Genomic DNA, 23,697 nt, shown 5'->3' with positions numbered 1-23,697 from the left:
GAGCAAAAAGGTTAGACGAGTCATCCAGACTCGCTGCGGGCTCGTTTTGCATTTCAGAGGGCTGTACGCCCGTACATTCTCGGGCAAGCCACTGTGTCGTCCCATCATGGAGATTGATAGCCATCAAATCCGGTTGACGGCCGTCGATCTTCGTGGTGGGGTGAGGCCGCAGCTTTGGGGGTTGGGGACGGACGCGAGATAAGATTCCAATTTCGTTGGATGGATGAGGCTGGGTTCCGAACGGACGGAACATATCCGGTTCGAGAGCATAGCATTCCGCTTGGGTCTCGTATCAGATATTCTTTCGTACCACCGACGCGTAAGCGAGAGAGAGTGGAGGGTAAAAAACGGAAGAAAACTCTCGAATTGTGAGCCATAAAAATAGGGGGTCCAAGATCCGGCGATTGCCATGACCATTTCTTTTTCCCTCGCCGCCTCTGTTGCTCTCCACGACAACTACCACCGCATCCATCTCCCACCTGTTCCTCTTCCCTTGCCGTCCCGTCCATCTCCTCCGTCTTCTGTTTCTTGGTCGCGGCGCTTGACTATCGTGCGCTTCACCTGTGGCTTCTCAGGTAAGAAGGCTGGGCTCAGAAAAGGTTATTTTCCTCTTTTTGACGTTTTACCTTGCTCGCTCGTTTCTTTTGTTCTTTTCTTTCCCCCAGACGTGCCTGTAATTCTTTCCTGATTTTTCCTCGATTCTGGTCGATCAATGGTTCTTTTTCCGCTTGTATCTTCTCGATTTTAGCGAATGCGTTTTTCTTGGATGTTGTGGTTCGGTGGGTTTGATTATACGCCGACTTGGGCGTCAAATCAGATTGGTCGAGTCGGCTGAGCTGAAATCCGCGTGCTTGGGGCTGTTTTCTCCAACGTAGAACGTCTTTGTACTCGGCTGCGCCTCTAGCACTTGGATCTTTGAATGTATACTTTGACGCGCCTTTAACGAATTGGAAGACGTAAACATTGAAAGAGGTAGAACAGCCGCTCAAACTTCTCTGGCTGCAATACCCCTCCTTCCATGCTCAGTCAAACGTATTAGATTATTGGGATTCAGTGTTCATATCGAGGGAATCATCATCTCCCGTAATAACTGCATGCATCTTGGGTTTAACAATGTGCTCGACGATCGATGAGATGTTTCTTGATCCGTGGGAACTTATCAGGAATCTAAAGTCCTGCAGGACTGTTCGGATGATTTGGGACCAAGCCATCTGTATTTGATTCTTGATGATGAGTCTTTATGGTTGTATTGATTGTGTTGATTTACCGCAGCTACATTTGTGATTTGTCAGGAGCCTTGATTATTCATCCCCATCTCAGAGTTCATTGCACCAATGCATCTGCTGGTAATATGGTGTGAATACGTTGATATTATTATTTAAAGGCCCCTTTTCCAACTCATTAGGGTGCTTTGGGTGTTTTAATTACACAGAGATGATTGCTACAATCGGAGTAGAAAACTGATCACTGCAATCGGGTGCTTTAGTCAGATTTTGAGGAAGCCATAGTGCTTCAGCTCCCAGCAGCGAGAATTTCCACCCTTATCCTTTGACCACTCCACAGCGGTGATGTAGTTCAGCTAGGTATAAGGGTAAGGGCAATGTCGAACTTCAGGATGTGTCCTCTCATAGAACCGTCATTCAACACAGGAGAATTTTCCTTGGATTCAGATTACGAAAAAGGATGACATGAACTAAAGGAATTGGAAAGAAATATATATTGCAGGATATCATGAGTTAATCTATCTGATGACCTACCAAGAAATGTATTTTATCATCAACTTAGGCAGGGAGAATAGGGGGAATTCGTGTCTTCTTTTATATAGACAAATTTCTTAAAGATTAAAAATGTCAGATTGCTTTGATCATTCAGTTCTTGATCAAAACACCAACAAGAATTGAGTGTAGTCATAAAACAGTATGGTAGTGTTATTTGCTATAGCTCGCTGATCCTGTTGCTCTGAATGTATTAGGACACTTATGAGTGTTGATTTATTTTTGAAAACTGAATCCTTCTTTTCTTCAAATTAGTTTCCATCATTCATTTGTGTAAATTTTTATCACTTCTCCATGGGCTCTTGTTAGTTGCATGGCTGATTAATCATTGCATCTAGGATAATATTTTAAAGGACTCTTAATTTAGTTCTCAATTCTGTGAGAATTACTCGTCCATTCTTTAGTGAAGAGCATCTATTAGATTAAGGGTGAGACATAGCGTATGTTTTTTTTTTCCCTGCAATTCTTGAAACTCTTACTGGTATTATAATTGACATTGGATGTTGCCTTATTTAATTCTCTAATCATGCTTCCCAACTCAATCCTGCAGATATGGACAACAATGCTAGTTCAAGTCTGTTCCCTTTGCACCGCTGCAAAACTCTACACCTGGTTTGTGTTAATCTAAATATATTTCTCAATTGCTTTTATATAAAGAGCCTTGTTTCTTACCTATTTCTCTCAATCCAATTACATTTGTAGGTTAGGCACGCACAGGGAATTCATAATGTGGAAGGTGAGAAAGACTATAAGGCATACTTATCAACAGAACTTTTTGATGCTCACCTTACTCCTTTAGGATGGGATCAGGTATTAACGGATTTTTCATGGTCATAAAAAAGATTAATATACCAGAGTTCTTTATTGCACTTTATTTACAATTTATTGCACTTTGTTGTGAGGAAATTGTGTGGTAATTACATGTGAAGTGTTGGATATTTGTCATATAATGATGCCTTTGATTTGTTTTTTTTTTAAGAAGTTTAACACATGTTTACATCTAAAATTGAAGAGATTAAGTTTGATTTATGTCATGTCATTTAATATGATTTACAAAGCTCAGTTCATTTATAATCATTGATGCACTAACCTTGATAGTCATGTGCTGGCTTTCCTGATGCCAAGCAACACCATCACTAACAAAAAATTAAGAATACCATGGAAGACACAAATGTTTCTTTAAGCTGTCATGTGCTGTTTATTATGTGAAACTGTGTCCAGCAATATTTTGTGAGGAGTTCATGCAACCATAGTATGAGGAACTTCTTATTGTTTTTTGGTGTCAGATAGGTGTGTTGCATTATGGGTTAATGAAATCCAAAAAATGTGATGTGATTGATTCCTGAATGAAAAAATTATGGTCACTCTTACACCACTCCTTTGCTTGTTCATCTCCTCTGCTATTCATTATTTTTTTCCTTACGTCATACCAAAATTTTGTTTTCCCAGCCTCAAGGCTTCGTGATATATGAAATTACAAGTCATCATCTAAGCACTTGCATTGATTGTAGAGCTAGAGTTTGGATTATAGGGGTTGGAACTGGGTGAAGGAGAATGACTCCATGAAGCATTTTTGCTAATAGTTAATTGACTAGAGAGAGGTAAGTGAGCGTTGAAAGGATACTGATGGCAATCAGATTTACCATCTAACTAGTTGTGTTGCAAAAATCACTAGCTAGTGTAAAATTCTTTGGTCATAACAAAGAATACTTAATTAGGAAAAGCCAATGCCATAGTTGACACATGGCACTTGCTAAAATAATAGATCTCTGACCTTGTCGTAAAGTATTGCCACCAGGCATGCATCAAGGTGACATCTATGGAGTGGATTCTCTAAGACACTAAATGACACATCATTAATCATCAAATGTTTTGGAAGCTATGAATCTTGCTACCTTATAAAATACTTACATCACAAGTACAACTACAACTTAGCAATTGAATATAAGCAAACTACCCTGTTGATTTCTTAGTCTTAAGTAGCACTGTACCAATCTTACCCAAATTTGTGGAATGCAGCTAACATTGCACCAACTTAAATATACAAAAAAGGAAATTAAACAAATCAATTTACCTTTAATTCTGGGAATGATGGTTATTCATCAATTTTCTTCGTTTAGTTTGATTTATGCAATGTATGTCCAACCAGTACAGTCAATACTAGTTTGGTATCATACTGACACAAAGTATGCAATTTTACTATATTCTTTTTGTTTCTTGTTTTTTCAATTTTTTATTTTTAGTGATTATTTTAAAGATTGTGGTTATTTAATTTAGGATTTTGATGTTGTTTTGATGTCTTTATGTTAGTTTGGACTTGAGTCTCAGGAAACATGCTATAATCAATAAATTAGTGCAATTGTAACATAATTGAATGCATGAGCACGTATAATTAAGTTTACATATAATATATCAAATGAATTTGAAGTGCAAAGTACCCACATCAAAAATTTTGTGGAGTGCCTATGTTTCTCCTAGATGTTGGGATCCTAGTCATGGTCCGGGCCTGCGATATTACTTCAACTTTCCAAATAATCTCATCCATCTCTGTGGTCCATAACCTCCATCTCTTGACTAGCCACCCAAATACTGATCCCGTGTTTGATTCTAGATTGGCCATCAAAAGATCAAGGCGGCGAAATCCGACTCGTAAGTTGCTTAAGGCTATGGAGGGTGGTAACCACTCGAATATAATATCTCAGATGAAGGATATCCATGTAGGTTATAGTCTAGCCGTGTGGAGTAAGATCTAGTATATGATTTGGATCCAGATATGCCTAAAGGCCATACTCTACGTGCAAGGTCATCTGCAGCGGCAACAGCAAGGATTCATTTTTAGTATGTAATCGTATCCTTGCATGCTCTCCTAGGTTGTGCATCGTGATCCCTATTCTATGTGGCATAAGTGAACTATGACTTATCGGTGAATCGATACCATGGAGTTGTGAATTATATGCGCCCGTGCTATAGCCACTGCCGTCTTTCCAGCCACAGGTATATCACTACTTGAACGATCATTATCATCATCATTGGTAGTGTGAGATGATCTAGGCAAATGGTCATGTGAGGGCTCATTGGTCTCGTGGATCAGGGCAACGGTAGATTAGTTGTGCCCACAACCACTAAAGGAGATCATCTGCGAGAGGACCTGGATCGTCAACCTCCTTAGGGTTTTGGATAATTGCTCGAAATGAAATCACTATTCAGTTGCAAATGCAATCAAGCAAATACAGAGAGGAGACGGAGTGCACGAGGATTTGATTACAAATGGACAAATTCCTCATGATTTTTTCAAATTTGTGTAGATCATCCTTATATCTATAATATATCATGAAATCATGACAAAATACAAAAATTGTCATGATCTCTCCTTATTTCCTCCATTTTGGCCTATTTTTCGCTTCAAAATTGAAAAAAAAAGATGGAGGAAGATTTACATGATCTTGGAGGGATTTTAAATGAAATTCGAGTTGAAATTGCCCTTAGGCATTTTTTGATGAAAATGACAAAAAAAGTTCGGAGAGTTGAGAAGACGTGGGAGGCCTTCTCTGCATCTCCCCCCTTATTATTGGGAGAGCAGAATCGGGCGATTTTGCTCAGTTCAGGTCAGTTCGAGGCTTGTTCTGCCCCGTATTGCTGTACCGTCCTGGTTTTGCATTGGAATAGTTTGATACACCCCAAACCAAGCGGTTAGGATGGTATGATAGACAATGGATTTATGTTTCTGGATGTATCTGAAATTTTTTTAAGGGCTTTGGGTTGTCAAGTTCTCCTCGCTAAAACTTTAATTGACTAGTAGTCTAGTACCATGTTTATGTTCAAATTCAAGTTCATCCTAATCCATTTTCCTACCATGAAATTAGACTTACTAGTAAACTTGCCCATAATTCAACTGTAAAATCTGTTTCATGAACGGTTATCTGTAAGACTCAAAGAACTTGGCTTTAATGAATATGTATATATAGCATAGGAATCTATAGTTAATCTATGAAAAGGAGGATAACTAGAGGTGTCTTAATTTCTTCTTTAACATGATAATAATGATTTTGGGATTTGGAAGTCTCATTAGCAAGGACAAGGTGGAGTCAAATAAATGGACTTTCTTATGGTAATTTATATAATTGTTCTGAATACAATCTATCACTATTGTGTTGATATCAAGAAAGCAATTCATGTTTATTTCTTAATTAGTTCTAGAATGAAACAAACTCAAGAGATGTTTTCAAGCCACGGAGAGGGTCAGCTTGGATACCGTTGTGGTTAGAACCATGGATTGCGAGATTCTTTTCAAATTCCTACAGAATAAATCAGATGAATAAGAACAAAAAGATTATTAAATATTGTTGCAGGGACGGCCTTTGGCCGGAGCCTCACACAGCAGCATAGCCCACATTAAGCTAGCAGAGAAAGAGGACTGCGTTCCTCCCGAGGTATTGTCCGCTTTGGGCGCTCCGGCCCGCGCGTCCAGCGCAGACGGAGGAAGACTACTGCCCTTTGGGCGCTCCGGCCCGCGCGTCCAGCGCAGACGGGGGGAGACCAATGCCCTCACGGTTTTGCCCTTCAAAAGGCGCCTCGAGAGGAAAGGATTTCCATCCCCCATTTAAGGCACAGAACCTTTCCGCTGCTAGCCGATGTGGGACTAAATTCAAGGCCCCCTCCCCCCCCCAACATAGCCCCCCTAGTGGGAAGGTTCTTGAGCCTCCGCAGTCCTGAGGGGTAGTCAATAGTGGGAGGAGGCGCCCCCTACCTGGCGCGCCATCTGTTGCAGGGACGGCCTTTGGCCGGAGCCTCACACAACAGCATAGCCCACATTAAGCTACCAGAGAAAGAGGACTGCGTTCCTCCCGAGGTATTGTCCGCTTTGGGCACTTCGGCCTGCGCGTCCAGCGCAGACGGGGGGAGACCATTGCCCTTTGGGCGCTCCGGCCCGCGCGTCCAGCGCAGACGGGGGGAGACCACTGCCTTCACGGTTTTGCCCTTCAAAAGGCGCCTCGAGAGGAAAGGATTTCCATCCCTCATTTAAGGCACAGAACCTTTCCGCTACTAGCCGATGTGGGACTAAATTCAAGACCCCCCCCCGGAACAAATATAAGCACAAGAAGTCTAATTTCCACCATTGCAAGACAATCTATGGCATCTCTAGTAAATAGACATTTTTTTTTTCAATCTATTCATTTGCCATCACATGAGAATTCAAGACCCCCCCCCCCCCCGGAACAAATATAAGCACAAGAAGTCTAATTTCCACCATTGCAAGACAATCTATGGCATCTCTAGTAAATAGACATTTTTTTTTTCAATCTATTCATTTGCCAATTGCCATCACATGAGCCTTTATGATATTCTAGTTTGTCCTACACTATGCATGAAAATTTAGGCCCTTAAGACAAGTGTAAACTTATTTAGATTGATACAAGATGTACCAGGGATTTACATACAAGTGGTTCTTGCTGTCTGTACCTAATCATATTGATAAAACACCGGTACTAGCATACCCTCCATTTACCATCACATGGTTTTCTCTTTTTTTATCTTGCTGTCCGAACACCAAGAGACATGCCATGTGTCGGTACTATACCATTCTCGTAACCTACTGGTATGGGTATCAATACCGATACTTTAAATCTTGAGACATACTCTTGGCCATGCTCGATATTGCTGGTTTATGTATGCTTTGCTTTAGGTTGCTCTTTGTGAGTTGCTCAAGACATTGCATGAAGGCTTTTTTAGTGGAAATCTGCAGCTTTGCACCGTGAAACTATTTGCCCTCAGGCCACATGAGATAATGTTGCTTGCACCCAAAGAATTTTGCTGTGTTAAATGATGAAAAGATCAAGATTTAAAGGCCTTTATACTGCAAGGACTTAATTGACTTTTCAAATATAGAAAAGTAACTCTAAGTTGATAGCAAAATTCGCCAAAAAATTGGGACTTTTATGGATGGATTGACAAAATCATAATTTCTGGGAATGTGGGCTTCTTAGAACTTGGAACATGGCTTTCTTGTCCAGATTGTGATTCTTGAGATCCTTAATAAGTTGTAAGCTTGTTTAATAAGCTAACCGGTGGTTTTGCTCAATTCCTGACTAATCACTGAATATGTTTGGTGATACAATATTTTGGCTGCTGTTTGTTCCCGACCAACTAGATTTAATTCCATTTCTGACTAAAATCTGAATCGATTTCTTATGATTTGACATATTGAATACTTAATATAGGATTCTTACTATGCGAAGTATCGTGCTATTGTTGATCTGATGCCCATCCCTTTAGCTTGGTGGTGTGCAAGTCATCTTTGGTCTGATGGACGGTGTCTTGGCATGACCCCCACATGGGTAGCGTGGGCCATTTGCAGGCCAAACATGATAGATTGTCTCTCATATTGGATCATTCAGTCTTAGTAACGAGTGCTTCAGTAGGATTCATAAAGCCCCCACCAAATAGTTGGGTTTCGGCTTAATGGTTATGCTTATGGTTTAACATGTTAGCTTAATTTATTCAAACAACTTGCTTAAAAATGTAAAATGTGCTTGATTGACTTGTTATGTAATTCTTGCTTATTCTTTGCTAAATGCTTGCGCATGATTACATGCCACTGTAATAGGTTGATAATTTGCGCAAGCATGTCCATGCATGTGGGCTTGCTAGGAAGATCGATTTGGTTATCACTTCCCCATTGCTAAGGTATGATCTTTGTCTACATTCTTTTAGTATTATAAAATATATAAAGTTCTGGCTCTGATTTTAGCAGTCTTTTATGCGCTTTTTAAGATAATTGCTCAACATCAAATATATAGACATGTATGTGCTGTATTTTAAAACTGTTACTATATTAATTATGTTAAACTTTCTGGATTTTTTTTTTAAATTCAAAATGCTTATAGCATCTTTAATGAAAAGAATTATATATGGTTATGTTGGATTCTAAATCACTAGATATTTCTTTTTTGTGCATCAACTATCTTGTATTGGCATATATATGACTGCTACTGGCCTCCACCGTTAGCTTACTAATCTTTTACCACATAGTTTGGCATGGGATGATAGTGATATAATGAACTCTATTGTATTTGGTGCTTAAAATTTTCTGAACTCATTTAATTACAGTGGTGAGTCAGGTTCCTGCTTGAGGGAGGCAATGATAAATCTTCCACATGAAATTCATGAATAGAATTTTTTTTTATTTGCTTTTTGTCATTTATGTGTAATACATAGTTATTATGTGGCATTAAAGAACGCTATTACAACTTTAATAAGTTTGAGATGCACATGTCTTTGCTTCCCTCATTAGTCTCTTAGTAAATTTTAGCAAGAATTAATCTCTTAGTAGTTGAGATGATAGTTATTAAAACAACCAGAAGAAGAAAGCTATATAGCATATAATATCTCAAGACTTAAGCAAGAATACTTATGTAATGGGAAAAAAAATTTCTCACTGAAGTGGCGGACAAGTGAAAAAAAGCAAAAAGAGAGTGATGATATGCATACCTGGGCATTGGGATGATTGTCGGTTTTGTTCCTCTTTCTATTCTTCTTTTTTCCTTCATCCCTACTGAAATTTGTACATAAATTCTCATGTCCTTCCTTTTCTTCTTTCTTCATTTTGCCCTTCGTAAAATTCAGAATTCTTTCTTTCTTTAGATTTATGATTTTCAATTTTTGTAATATTACCTGGGAAAGACTAGTTGGTACAACATTACAAGCACATTGTTGGTGTCAAAATCGCTTTATCTAAAGCCCCTCCCACTGCCATCTAAATTTGAGCAGTAAATTTAAAAGGTAATTATCTTAATGTAAAGATAAGAATATTGTGTATTGTATTTGTGTTTGTGTTTATTAGGGCTGTCACATGCACCCAGACATCTAGAAGTGACCCGGATCTGAGCTGCACCTTAGACTATTGGGCTGGGTATAGGTCCAATGATAGATCCATAAAGAATTTCGAGTATGGATCAATTTATTGTCCATGTACCAAATGGGTCATTATGCAAAGGTAGAGGGAATGAGGAAGAAAAAGATAATGATAGTGTATGATGCTAGAATGGGTAGCCTTTGCAAGGCTACACACAAGGATGACATCTAGCAACAATGGGGTTTGCCATGATATGTCTATTATAGGAATATGCATTCTACATGATTTGACTTCGTTAAATAGTTACATATGACCAACTATATTTCACCTAGGGCTAGAAAAGGGCTCAGGATGGCTTCATGTCGGGCTTTGGGTCTGATTTGAAAGACTGAAATGATTCGAATTGGGCTCAAGCTTGGCTCAGGTTGTAGAGCCTGAATAAAAAAATCGGCCGACCTAAGCATGGCTGGAGGCCTAAATTAGTGCCCGACCTGACTATGCTTGCCCACCCACCCCAACCCTAACCCTAACCCTAACCCATACCCCCACGCCTGACTCAGTACCCACTCCCACTTCTCTCCACCTTTCTTCCACTTTTCTTTGTTATCCCTCCCATACTCTTCGTTGCCTCTGTCTCTCCATACCCATGTTCTACCTCCCCACCTCACCCTCCGCTCCCTGCTCGCTCCCCAACCACCTCAACATCCTATGCCAAGCCCTCTCCCTGGCTTGTGTTTGCTGTTCGGCAGCTCTCCCCCATCTTTGCTTTCACCCACCTTGTCATTGTTGTCCACAATTCTGACATCACTTCCTTTGCTCTCAAGATTGACTCTCTCACCTCTGTTGCCCAACCCTGGATGCCCCAAACCTTAGGACCAATCCCCTCCACCTCCGCTCCTTAGTCTCTTCCCTTCACTTCTCCCAAACCCCTCATAAGCACCTCCCTGGCACCATCTCCGCTGCCACCCTCATGGGCTTTCTACACCTTTTCGTGGACCTTGTTAATGGCTCCATCCCGATTTGTCTTGTACATGGCTGTTAGGTGGAGGTTGCTGAGCTCGAGTCTAGGCTCAAGTCAGGCCCTCTTGGGCTCCTATTAAGTGTGGTTTGTTCGGGTTTTGGTCCTGGGCTTAGGTCAGGCTTGGACCCGATTTAGAAATTTTTCAGGCTTTGGCTTAGCCCTAATCCTAAAAAATTTCAGGTTGAACTTAGGCATGGATGTCGAGCGGCCTGACCCAACCCGCTTCCAGCCGCAATTCCAATATGTGCCACATGTCATTGAATGAAAATCTTACTGATGTAGGTTTTCACAAGACCAAAAAGAAATTGATTGAAGGAGAGGGCATGCTGATCCATTTCATCCTAAATGAAAGAGATGCTGTTTGGGATGGTTAGGTTCAGTCAAAGGAACCCAAGCTGATACAAGTTATAGTGTAGCTTTTTTCATTTGTATGTTGTGTTACCAGATTGGCTGCTACACTATATATCAATACACCATGCACACCAGTTCAGCTCCCACTTGTCAATAGGATGGTTTGTAACTTTGTATTATAAGGTACAGTGTCAACTCAAATAAACTAAGCCTTAACCCCAAACTAGTTGGGGTCAACTATATGAATTTTTTCCCTCCATTTTCCTCCGTTTAGGGCCACACTTTTTGAAAGATATAGCAATATCATGCCCTTCTACTTCATCCCATGTGATTATTAGTCTAACTCTACCTCTCTTTCATTTTACATGTATCAAATCACTTCTTCATATCGTTGCATCCCTTGGCCTATGGTGAACACACCCCGACCACCTATGTCATCCTTCTCTCAGTTTGTCCTCAATTGATACTACCTCTACCATTCTACGAATCACTTTATTTCTTATTCTATCTTTTTTTTTGTATTACCACACATCCATCTCAATATTCTCATTGCAACGACACTCATCTTGTGCATATGTTATTTTTTTAATTGCCCAACATTCTATACTATAAAGCATAGCTGGTCATATGGTTGTCCTATAAAATTTTTCTTCAACTTGGTAGGTATTTTATGATCACATAATATTCTAGTTGTACTTCGTTTTATCCGACCTGCTTTAATCTTATGGATAACATCCTCTTCAATCTTTCCTTTCATATAAATAATCAATCCTAGATACCTAAAATGATCACTCTTAGAAACTTGATGATCCTCAATTTTCACACCAGCTTCGTCTCTTTATCTAATTTTACCAAAACTACATTCCATGTATTCCATCTTGGTCCTACTTAACCATAAGGTATAGTAAAGAGTGAAATTATATTTTAATCATTGGCTAAAAATGCTACATGTCTGAAGTGTGTAGGTTTCTAAAGAAGTTGAAAATAATTTCACGATGGGCAACCACTCAGCTAAACCACATGGAATAGGCATAAACTGTCCAGGCTAGCAGTGGGTCTTATAAAGCCATGATGCAATGGTTTAATCTAAAATAATGATTTAAAAATTGTGAAAGGTCTGATACGTGGCCTTGAATATAACCCATACTCAACCAACTAATTTACTGGAGATTTAAAAGGATGCTACATTCACTTTGAGATAGCTTGTTATTGAGATCAGTATGTTAAATGCCTTAATGTCAAGAGTTTCCAATCGATGTTAGCTTGGTCTATAAATTGCCTTGTATTAGGCTTTAGTGTCAAGGCAGAGTAGGAAGGGTGCCTCTAAGATGATTTTGTATGTTGTAGACAATTGGAAGAGATGTATTTTCTCTTCGATCTTGCACTTTTAGTCACTGTGTGGTTGGACATTTTGGACATGTTGCCATCTTCAAGATGCCTTTTTTGTTTTTCCATCTTTTCCTGGAGGCATAATTCACTTGTTGTAGTTTTCTGGTCATCATAACACTGCCTAGATCAAATTGAAAATAAAGGATTAAGAAATCTTGGTGCATGTAGGCCTTAGTAGTTTCCCTTTTGGTTTTCACTTAGTCATTTGCGTTTACTATTTTCAAGAATGTATCAAGGTAATGTATCTAAACTAGTAATTTACAGGACAATGCAAACTGCTGCAGGGGTGTTCGGAGGGGAGAGCTATGCTGATGGTGTAAGTGCGCCACCACTAATGGTTGCAAATGCTGGGAATAGTCGCCGTCCTGCAATTTCAAGTTTGAATTGTCCACCTTTGATGGCAGTGGAATATTGTCGAGAACACTTGGTATGCCTTGATTTCTATTGACATTTTGTCTGAAGTTGTTGTTGCATTTACAACCTGTCCTTTTGGTCATAAATTGATCTTTGTAAAAGGTGTAATGCATGACTCACGTACAGGAGGGCCAAATTTGATATCTTTTTCTTTTATTTGTAATTATTCTACCAGTAATTTATTTTACTTAAGTTCTTAGCTATAAACTGCACAAAAGAGCAGATGGTTTTCCTGGGGATGTAAGAGAATGATGATTAGTTAGTCATTTATATGACTTTTTATGTGGATGAAGAATATGATGTTCTATTTATAAGTTTTCTGATTTATTACAAAGAGTTGATACCCTGGTTTTCTCAATTATGTTGACTGCAGGGAGTACACCCATGTGATAAGAGAAGAAGTATAAGCGAGTATCGCCATCTTTTTCCTGCAATTGATTTTTCTTTGGTTAGTACCTCATATTGTGAACTCATGTTTCATTTTTAGTATTATATTAGATTACATTGGTCTACCTATGATATTTTGTGAAGATAATTCTTCATTAAAGCATTATGGATAAATTTGGACTTTCTTTTCCAGATAGAAAATAATGAAGACATTCTTTGGAAAGCTGATATAAGAGAGGCAAATGAAGAGGTTGCTGCTAGGGGAATGAAATTTATTAACTGGTACTGTTTTTTAGGTTAAGCTAATTTTTTAAGGAAAATATTAAAAGCACAACTAACTGTTAATAATCACATCAGATTTATATATATACTGCTTATAAAGTAGTTTCTTTCCTGCTTTTAGAGCAATGCATTTAACAGTAAAATCTTTATGCTGATTATCAGTTTGTTATTTTCTGGCAATTCAGGTAGAAATATATCATTGTTCCGAGATGTAGCTATCTTATGGTTTTAGCACTTCTATTTGTAGTTCATTAAATCATAAATATTAAAGCTAGATGCTTTGCTTATATCTGTTCATTTTTTATCAGAACGCGGGTTGCTCAATGTTTCACCTTTAGCTATGATGGAGAATACTAACAATATAAATTTGAGACTTATGCCAATTTCAGCACCCAATGCAATTGTGATTGGTTCTTATCTGAGAACCATTTATTCCACAAGGCATCACTATCATTTCCTGGTTCCCTTTGCTTTAAACATCAATTTTTCCAGAAATGCATCTTGTCTAGTATTTTCACTTTTCATCAGTACATTGCTCTGGATGGTGCTAATGATTTCTGGTTGGGAATTATGGAATGGGGGTTAGAGCTCGCTCAGGATGAATGGTTACTAATTGAAAATGTTATTTAATTGAGGAGAATATGATGATGATCTGGAACACTATTTAAATGTGCCAGTCACAGGTTATATTTAAGCTTCCGAAGACCAATCAAAACTTGCCTGATTATCCATATATGAAGGGGGTATGGTTTATATGTGACTTTTCTCGTGTTTTATATTTCCTCCAGAATCCATCTTTAATTAGATGTAGCTTATCCAGACCTTTTTTGCAATTGTGTTTTTTGTTTATATTTTACTGACAAAACATTCTTTAGTACCTTATTTGTGCTATTGGAGGTTTCAGTTAATAATTATTTTAACATCTTTTAACTTTTGTCAACCATGAATTCTAGTGAGCCAAGATTCTAGCAAAATGTATCTAATAAGCTTGGGAAGTACGTGAGAGATTCCAATCTAAAGTTGATGGTCTCTTGACTTTTCTGGGCACATGCAATGGAACATAAGATTCTGACTAGAGAATAAGTGAACTAATAAACAAACTCTCCTTTTATATCACTGCATTCTTGGCTTTTCTCTCTCTAAAACACTATGGAAAGCAAAATTTGGAAAGACTGCCTTGTACTCACAAAATCTACAATGTATGAGGAATTGCAACATTGTTCCTTGTAGTCTAACATTCGGGATGAAGTCTTCCTCTAGATAAAGTTATGTCCAAGGTCGCAAAACTAATGCCGAGATCTGTACCAGTACATCACTGGTTTGGTATGATATGGTTGGTATGGTATAATATGCATCCCGTACTGGGATAGGCTCTCAATACCTTTTTCTCACTCCCAGACATGGTACTACAAAAAAATGGACGGTATGGGTTGGTACAAGTTGGTTCCGCTCGGTTCGAACTAGTACAGATTGGTTTGGCTTGTATGTTAAATTGAATATCAGTACCATATTGGTGCCTTAGTAGTACGGTATGATACGATCGGTATAGGGCAGTACTGGTTGGTACGGCAACGTCTTGGTTATGTCTATTATTGTTTATAGCTTAATTAAATATTTTGTCCCATGATCTTTCAGGAAAATACAATCCTTTTGAAAAAAAAGAAGTATTGCAATATATACTATATAAAGTTGATCATGCTTTCACTCTTTTCCAGGTTGTGGACACGAAAAGAGAAGGAGATAGCTATTGTTACGCATAGTGGATTTTTGTTCCATACCTTGAATATGTTTGGGAATGATTGTCATCCTGTCATTAAAAAGGAAATCAGCAAGCAGTAAGTGACCATCGAGACATTTTTATCTTTACATTTGTGTAACAATATTAAGTTTATCTTTCTTTCAGTAGCACAAGCTTTTTATTTCAAACTTCAAGTTTTTGGTTTTCTACATGGTTTTCAAGAACACATGCTAAATGATGTGATCCTAAACTAGGAGTATGGAAAAACAAAAAACATAGTAGAAAGAAATTAATTAGGAAGGGAAAATTAGGTAGAATCACCATTCTTAACGTTCTTTATAATGCATGTATACTATGGCAATGACATGCTTCAAAGATGCCCAGGCGACACTAACTTGGACCATCATGTGTATGATTATGTAAATATATTTATTTCTCATTATGCATATAGATATATATGTACAAATAACAAATATTTATATCGTTCATCCTGCCAAAAAGATAACAAATGCACACGCGCATGGTCGTTCATACACAAACGTATATACATGTATGTGTGTGTGTATATATATATATATGTATATGTATGCATCAAACTTGATCTTAGTTTTGTTTGGGCATGTGGAGTTCTGGTTTTATCAGTTTCCCTTCAAGTTTTGGTGTTTTGATCAAGAAAATCAGAAAATATCAAAAGGCATAAAAATGTGGAATGTAAATAAAAGAAGCTAAGAAAAATTATTACACAAGATTTAGAATATTTTGTTATATGACTTATTTATTTGTAGTTTGGGTAGTTCTTTTTTATTTATTTTTATTTTTATTTTTTTTGGGTGGTACAACGGCGGCTCACACCCTATGGGTGTGGATGCAGCCAACAAAATCCGAAAACAACAAAGCAGATAAAGCACTCGGCACTATGTCACGCTCTCTCCAAATAAAACCATCCGAATGGTGAGCCGCATAGGAAGCAACCTAATCAGCTGCACCATTTGTCTCCCTATAGACATGTGTGGCCTGGTGGGCACCACACTCCTGCAATAATTCGCGAATGTCAAGTAGTAGCGGCCTGCCCTTGCCTGCACGATCCCAACCCCGGATCCAATTAATCACTGTAACCGAGTCGCTCTCGAGGATGAGCCTGTCTGTATCTAGTATCCGTCAGCATAGAAAATGCCCTTCTAGGCGGCTCATAAGCTCAGCACATACCACCGAGGAGTCGAAGATCCGCTGACCCCCCGCTACTCATGATCTCTGATGACGAAGTCTACACCTCCGCCTCTCCCATCATCGGCTAGTAGTTTGGGTAGTTTTAAGTTGAATCTTTGAAGCTGATATCGTACATAAGTGAAATTTATAAAGTATATTGGTATTATTTTATTTACTAACCTTCAACTGATTGAAAATTCATTATGCTGAACAATTATAAAGCTTTTTAGTGACCAATGTATGAGGCTTCTTCCTCATCATTTTTCAGTACAACTTGCAAACAATTATTAAGTTTGGCCATTTCTTTGTCATATTTTTAAGGTTCAGTGGCTATTAGCTAAATGGATATAAATACAAATTGTATTTATATTCTATAAATTAAAGTGTTACCATTGTGAACAATGGTGTCTTGCATTTATTTGTTGAAAATATGTAATAGGGGCCTCCAAAGATTATTATTTTTAATATAGAAGAGATAGAACCCAAATACTTATAATGTTATTTAACAAAGAATATAGTTTTTTAAAAGGATTTTGGCCTGAACTAACTGATATTGAGCTGGAACCACCTGACACTCAGAAAAGGAGTGGTTTGAGATCACCCTTGGTCAAAATGGATTGCTTTTAGATACAACTTACAAACGTCATATATCAACGAACCATATATTTCAAGTATTTTCTTGCAATTTTGTTGTCATAAGTGACTCATGGATGCTTACTTCATAGGAAGGAAGTCAAATACTTGAAATTGGACCAAATTAAAATTAAGATTGCATATTTTTTTGCCAAAAAAAAATGTAAGTTTAGATGTCAAATAAAAACATGAAAGGCCCTACATTCAAAATCCTTGACCATGCTCCATCCTATATATATTGCAAGTATTTTCTTTTTTTTTTTAAATAAACAACTCATGGATGCTAACTTGCTAGGCAGTGAAACAAATTGGTCCAAATTGAAATTAAGATTTTGTGTGTGTGTGTATATATATATATATATATATATATATATATATATAATATTATATTGGAGAGGGGGGGGGGGGCAGAAAAAAGACCTTTTACTTTAGATGTCAAATGAAACTATATAGGATTCGTTTGGTTCACAGAAAGAGGAGGGGTAAGGTATGGTCAACGGAAAAATGGAGAAATGCCTATATGTTTGGTTGGAGTTTTCAAAGGAGATAGATGAGAAAGTAACTTTTTTATGGGAATAAGATTTTTATATTTCATGGGAAAGAAAAACTCACGTGGGATATGGGAAAGGCACTTTCCCACTGGATGGGAATTGGGATATTTTTTTTTTTTTTGGCCAAAAGTGCTTTTAAGCTTTTAGATAAAATTGTATAAAATGGTATAAAGTCTTTTCCTTTATTAAGGGCATGATAGGTATTTTACATAACTTTTCTAGAAAAGTAGATGCTCAACCAAACATAAACCAATTTGGAATGTCCCGCTTTTCCATGGTTTACCAAACATGTGACAACCACTTTTCCAAGCATCATATACCTAGGCATCAGCTTTCCATTAAAAGTATTTCAACGAGGAGAAATTCTTTCTGCCAACCAAACGAGTCCGAAAGGTTTCACACTCAAAATCCTCGACCATGCTCTAACCTCCAACAAGATGGGTGGTTAAGGAAGCTTGATAATCTCTATCATTAAATCTAAGACAACAATGATATATGGTATCACTTCTAATTTTTTTTCTTAGCCATGAGTACTCGTTTTATAAGTTTTGCGAACTACAATACATCTTTTGAGTGGTTTTGATTGTTTACATTCATAGTGTATGCCTTAAGGCATCTTAAAATGTTAATTTATTAAGGTTGTATGTAAATCTGTTTAAGAAGGTAAATAAAATTTGTATTAAATCTATCACCTGAACTATTGCCTGGGTGATAAGCTAGGTCCATTGCATAGGTTTGGCTGGGCTATCTAACAACTTTTGTAAAAAGTGCATAATTAATTGTCCCTCCATACAGTGTCGAAGAGAGAAAATAAATGGCATGCATCATAAAATGAGAGCAAAGTATTTATTCACCACTGCATTTTATTGATATAGGTTGGAGAAATCGCTTACCCAAGTTGAGCATTGGCACTGCAGAGTATTCCGAATATGCTTATCTTACTCTTAGATTGACAATATCCTGTGTTAACTTGTATAATTTCCTTCATTTTAACTTATTAAGCTTTACCTCGATTTAGGGGTTATCACGGGATCAGGGTGAGCTCAAATCAAGTTCTGCCTGGGCTTGAACCAATAACAAAGGCATCAAGCCTCAGCTCAGTCCCAATTCAAATGAGCCTGCAAGCATTAAACTAGTAATGACTTGTTCAAACATTGTCGAAGCTTGGGCTTGGAGAGGGCTTGGAGATGGTTTGGCTTACAAGAACTAAGCATCAAAAACATAGAGGAATCTCAGAGGAAGGGAAGGAGTCTGAAACTATGAATAAACAACGCAATGTCAGATCCTAAATTATATCTAACCAACAAACTGCAATTTTTTTGTAAACCTTGAAACCTAGATTTTGAAATTTTAAAGTACATGAAACAAGGAAAAAATAGGACATATTTGTTTCTTCTGGAAGTAATTTCATAAATACAAAGGTGATGATAAGGTAACTTAGCATTATCTAGATACTTGGCACAGATGCTAGTGTCCAATTATTATGGGTGTATCTGATGCTTTGACCTCAAAAGTCAAATTATGCAGGCCTAAGGAAACTTCTACAGTATTAGAATGTTAAAAAATAACATATAAATAATCAACGCACAAGGACAATTATACTTTATTGATACTGTTCATAAATAAAATTGGTCTTTTGTCACATAATATCAAAGAAAGAAAAGTTGATACTTGACTGGAAAAGGCAATAATCAACTGGAAGCGTCTAAACACTTTATTCTAATATTATTAGGCACTTGCAATTGTAAAGCACTAAATGCTATCACTTGCATTGGAGTGTTCTCTGATATGACTTGACAGAAAACCCTGTCAAATGCCAACTCTTCTGGCTGCATGGGCAGAATATTATGTGTGGAGCATCAATAAGCATGTAGTGCTTTTCTCTGAGTGTCCAGCTGCTGGAAATTCCAGCACTATAGAATTCAAAAAATTGAAAGTGCCCAGGCAACATTTTCCACTGTTTCTGTGATTAAATGTATATAGAGAGGAGCGTTGCCAATCGGCAAACCTAGTCCCAAGAGCCGAAGCAAAGATAAAGAAATCTGAAAAGAAAGCAGGGTAAAGGTTTGGCATGAGTTTTTTTTTCCTTCTAGGGCAAAGCAGAATAGGGTGGGTTAATACTCAACAGGGAATCTATTCTATAAAGCAATCTCAGCTTGTGGTTTTAAGCAAATGGCCAGGTCATTTCCCATATATTTGGGTATTTTGGCCTGAATTTATGGCAGAAAGTAGTCAAAAACTAAGCTCAAGCTTAGCCCAAACTTGTTCCCCGGATTTTCTGGTTAGGCCTGGACCCATCCTGCAAGCCCCTAAACTGAGCCGGAGCATGGTTTCTATGGATTATTGTCTTGGGGTCAATCACCTTAGCTGGCTTTAGTCTGCCTAGATATTTAAACATCTCTGTAACAATTTAAGTGGCCTGTTAATTCACAATCTGCTTATATGTAAAGCTTTATGTGAGTGCTATTTTAAGATCTCTTATAGATGTATATGATTAGGACCAGCAGGTTGTATTTCCAGTTTACTTTTAATTTGCTTCCCTCTAAGATATTACATATAAATCATGTTCTTCCTTTTATTGTTCATCACATCACAAGAGTTTTACTACATCTTTATCTCTACACATGTGATTTAAAGGTTGGTTGCAGTATGCTCGCAGCCAGGGACCACAATGATTACTCGTTGGGTGGACATAGTAATAGATTGTATCAAAAATTAAAAATAATTTAAATTCATATAACGAATTAGAAAATTAAAACTAAATGACAAGAAATTAAAGGAAGCAAAGGAGTTTTGCAATTATTTTAGGATACTTGTAATGCAAACCAGTAAAGATTTATTTTGCCTACAAATTATACAACTATAGAAATTGATTGTTTTAAAAACCACACTAAATGACACAAAGAAATGCAATAAGCAATTTATTAAATGATAAATAATCTAAGAATTACTAAAACAAGAAGTTGCATCTTATGTGACTATCCTAACATGATCAATACTCTGACTTGTTCAACCCAATGTTTGTCGAACCGGTACTGAGACCCGTACTGGTTCGAATTGAGTCGAACCAAACGGAACTGTCCGGTTCCATCTGATGCTGGCCGATTCCGGCCGGTTCCGGCTAGAGCCAATTAGGTTCAACCTTCTAGGGGCCGGAACTGTTTTCTATTGTCGAACCGACCTGGTCAGAGATTGGGTCGGCTTAGTTCGGGCTGAACCGGCCAGTTCGGCTCGGTTCAACTTTTCTTGGTTCAACCTAATATCCTTGCTTGTCCCATAACAGTCCAAAATGGCCCAGGCTACTTGGTTTTCCACTGGCAGTCAACCATAGGCAATGCAGGTGGCTGGCTAAGCCTAGGTAGCCGATGCAACCACCTATTGCCCTTATTGATTAAAAAAGATCCTAATTAGATGTTGTTTCAATACATTATTTTTATTTATTATTGTGTGATTAAAGCATAGCATGCATATATATATATGGGATATGTATTGTCTACTTAGTATACCGGGAAATTAATACACACTTCCTTGAAAATCAATGATGGGCTATCCAAGTTCAAGATTTAAACCATTCAACATGATCTACAATATTTACCAAAATTCATACATTTTGGTGGTCTTTAATCTAATCAGCAAGTAGGTGTCAGAATTGATGTTATCAATTATATTAATGTAGTAACATACATAATAGGGCACATAAATTGAAATCCACTTGATGACTCATGATCTATGTATCTTAAAACATGGATAGATTTAATTTCACCAGGTCTCGATGATTAGATCATGAGAAAAAATAGTAGTATGCTACTAAAACCCTTCTTTCTGACATCTACTTGATGATTAGGTTACAGACCACCAAAACATATGAGTTTTAGTTTCCAGGCCTATTTTGTGGTGTGGATGATGTTCAACGATTTGGATCTTGAAGTTGGATGGCCCATCATTGATTTTGAAGGGGGTGTACTGATTTTCTAGTACATCCGAGCACACAATAGCATCTCTCTGTGTCTGTGTGTGTGTGTGTGTGTGTGTGTGTGTGTGTGTGTGTGTGTGTCTGTGTGTTTCTGGTGATTAATTGTTCAGCAACCATTTTTACCATCTTTGACTACCGAGATACCCAATTGGAAGAACGTAGCATATCTCTAATCAATGAATATTTTACTGATGCTTTGCAAGGAGTGAAGGAATTAGTACCCAGTTTATTTGATAGTCTAACTTATGATTATCTGACTACTTATGCATATTCTTATGAGGTCAAATATATTGATTAAGTGGTCAATAGTCCAGAAGTGGTTATTTCACAAAATTATCTCTAGTGGAAAAGGAAAGTTGTTTGACTTCACGTGAACCAAGTTTCTGCTGACCATGCTCAGCAGCAGTTATTGATTTTTTTTTTTTAAAAAAATATTCTTATAAGATTCTATCTGCCTGCAACAAGCCAAAAAATAAAAATAAAAAACAAAAAGTATCCGTCTTTCGGTTGTTGGTTTGGTTTATTCACATCTTTATGGTTATGCAGCTTTGCCAATTGCGAGCTCCGGTCAATGGTGTTGTTTGACAGAAGGTGAGGGTTTTATGCCAGAGTTTAAGCTTTGTCATTAATCACATCAGGCTGATTAGCCAACTTGCTGTTTGCAGTATGCTTGGGCAAGATTCCTCAAGTAGCAATTTTCCTGGAAGGATTCCGCAGGGGCTCGATCTTCCAAGTGATGTTGCTCATGAGAAGCACCCTGAGAAAGGTGGCATGAATTAGGTATTTCATTTTTGTGCCTCAATAGCCAGGTAATGAGGTACTGAGTCTTGTGCTTACATCATTTGACAACAATATACTGCGAAATGAATTGAACAAAACAAAACGAAGACACAGTTCATTTTTTAACATGAATGATTCCGTGAGAGCGGTTACTTGCGATTATTGTTATGCGGAGTTTGCAGAAAAAGTTATGCCCAAGTTGAATAGGGAAGCTGCATTGATCAATATGATGTAAAAAATGAAGTGATGTCCCAAATGTTTAATTGGGAGGATCGGAGTTGAATAACTATTCCTATTTTCATATATATGTGATACAAGTAGTCAATTCACGAATGATGGATCCATAAATCATCGTATTACCTGTTCATGGATATCTCTGTATCCATGAAACATTGTATCAACTACAATTGCTTCTTTGGAGGGCGAAGTAAAAGCTTCTGTGTCCTTGAAAGTGTGGTGCATGACATTGTGCGAAGAATTGCTCCAGCATCTCGGTTGGGACTCAAGTGGTTGCATTTAGAGCACTGCTTGAGGGGCAGGTAGCAGGAGGTCGTCGAGGCTCGCAGCCCTGAACCTTGCTTCAAGGGGTGTGACTGGGCAATGGACAGCACGTCGCTGGAGTACTCGTTGGTTTTATTGTCGTCAGCCTTCGTTTAAAAGAGGGATCCTTTTTTCCGTTGAGTGAATGTGAAGCCTTTTTGATCCTACTAGCGTTCTGGGTGCCAGTTATTGCGCCGCGAACAGCCTTCCAAACTCATGCGCGTAGCAGTTGGTGCTGCACGAACTTCTCTATCGATTGCAAACGCTTTGTAAAACCGATAGAAGCTTTGTTGTATCATTGGTCGGATGCAGTCTTAAGAGTCTCTCTTAACAAGCTTCAGTGCATGGAAATCGCTTGCAGTTTAAGTGCAATCCAATGTAAATTTTGTAGCCTTTTCTTTTACCCGGAAGTGTTCTCCCGATTTCAACACCCAGCAATTACGATCTGTGGGATAAACATCGTGGACTGTGTGAATGCAACGTGTTTAGGTCATTGTATGTGGTGATAGCAGTCCAGAGAAGAGCGATAGAAAGGTGGTTGCATCCCAGGGAAGAATGAGTAACAAGAGTGGGGTAGGGGGTGCCATGTGATCGACGTTCCCCTTGTGTGACACCGTCCATGTAAATTGAAGAATAATTGCAATATGGCCACCTCGATGGGAAGCCCCTTCGTCTGCCATTTCTCTTAGGTTGTAGGAAAATCAGTGCATATGACAACCTAAGCTGCAATGTGGCTTCGTTTCCAATTTTCTTATTTTCAGAAATAAAACAATATCAAAATTATACTTCATTTTTTTACTTTTAA

General features: G+C 38.0%; 1 protein-coding gene across 2 annotated transcripts; it reads left to right on the top strand.

The window, feature by feature from the left end:
* Nucleotides 1-297: 297 nt before the first annotated feature.
* On the top strand, nucleotides 298-22,685 carry LOC103703986 (phosphoglycerate mutase-like protein 1). Of its 2 annotated transcripts, XM_008787093.3 has the most exons (10): nucleotides 303-575; nucleotides 2,326-2,387; nucleotides 2,478-2,585; nucleotides 8,380-8,459; nucleotides 12,653-12,815; nucleotides 13,176-13,250; nucleotides 13,383-13,471; nucleotides 15,187-15,306; nucleotides 22,119-22,163; nucleotides 22,238-22,685. In XM_008787093.3, exons 1-10 carry the CDS (start codon nucleotides 410-412, stop codon nucleotides 22,350-22,352), a joined length of 1,023 nt encoding a protein of 340 aa, XP_008785315.1. In that variant the 5' UTR covers nucleotides 303-409; the 3' UTR covers nucleotides 22,353-22,685. The 2 variants fall into 2 exon arrangements, with proteins under 2 accessions (XP_026659205.1, XP_008785315.1); XM_026803404.2 differs by lacking the exons at nucleotides 22,119-22,163; nucleotides 22,238-22,685 and adding an exon at nucleotides 18,618-21,994 and having other exon boundaries at nucleotides 298-575.
* Nucleotides 22,686-23,697: the final 1,012 nt, after the last annotated feature.

The sequence above is a fragment of the Phoenix dactylifera genome, chromosome 5 (assembly GCF_009389715.1).
Source record: "Phoenix dactylifera cultivar Barhee BC4 chromosome 5, palm_55x_up_171113_PBpolish2nd_filt_p, whole genome shotgun sequence".
Lineage (NCBI taxonomy): Eukaryota > Viridiplantae > Streptophyta > Magnoliopsida > Arecales > Arecaceae > Phoenix > Phoenix dactylifera.
The sequence above is the reverse complement of the archived record's forward strand: the minus strand, read 5'-3'. Positions and strand labels throughout refer to the sequence as shown.

Excerpts from the sequence above, each read along its gene's own strand:
- LOC103703986 (XM_008787093.3), top strand. The coding sequence starts at position 410 with ATGACCATTTCTTTTTCCCTCGCCGCCTCTGTTGCTCTCCACGACAAC. Across the intron at positions 576-2,325 it reads CTTCACCTGTGGCTTCTCAG|ATATGGACAACAATGCTAGT; the intron begins GTAAGAAGGCTG and ends TCAATCCTGCAG. Across the intron at positions 13,472-15,186 it reads GGAATGAAATTTATTAACTG|GTTGTGGACACGAAAAGAGA; the intron begins GTACTGTTTTTT and ends ACTCTTTTCCAG.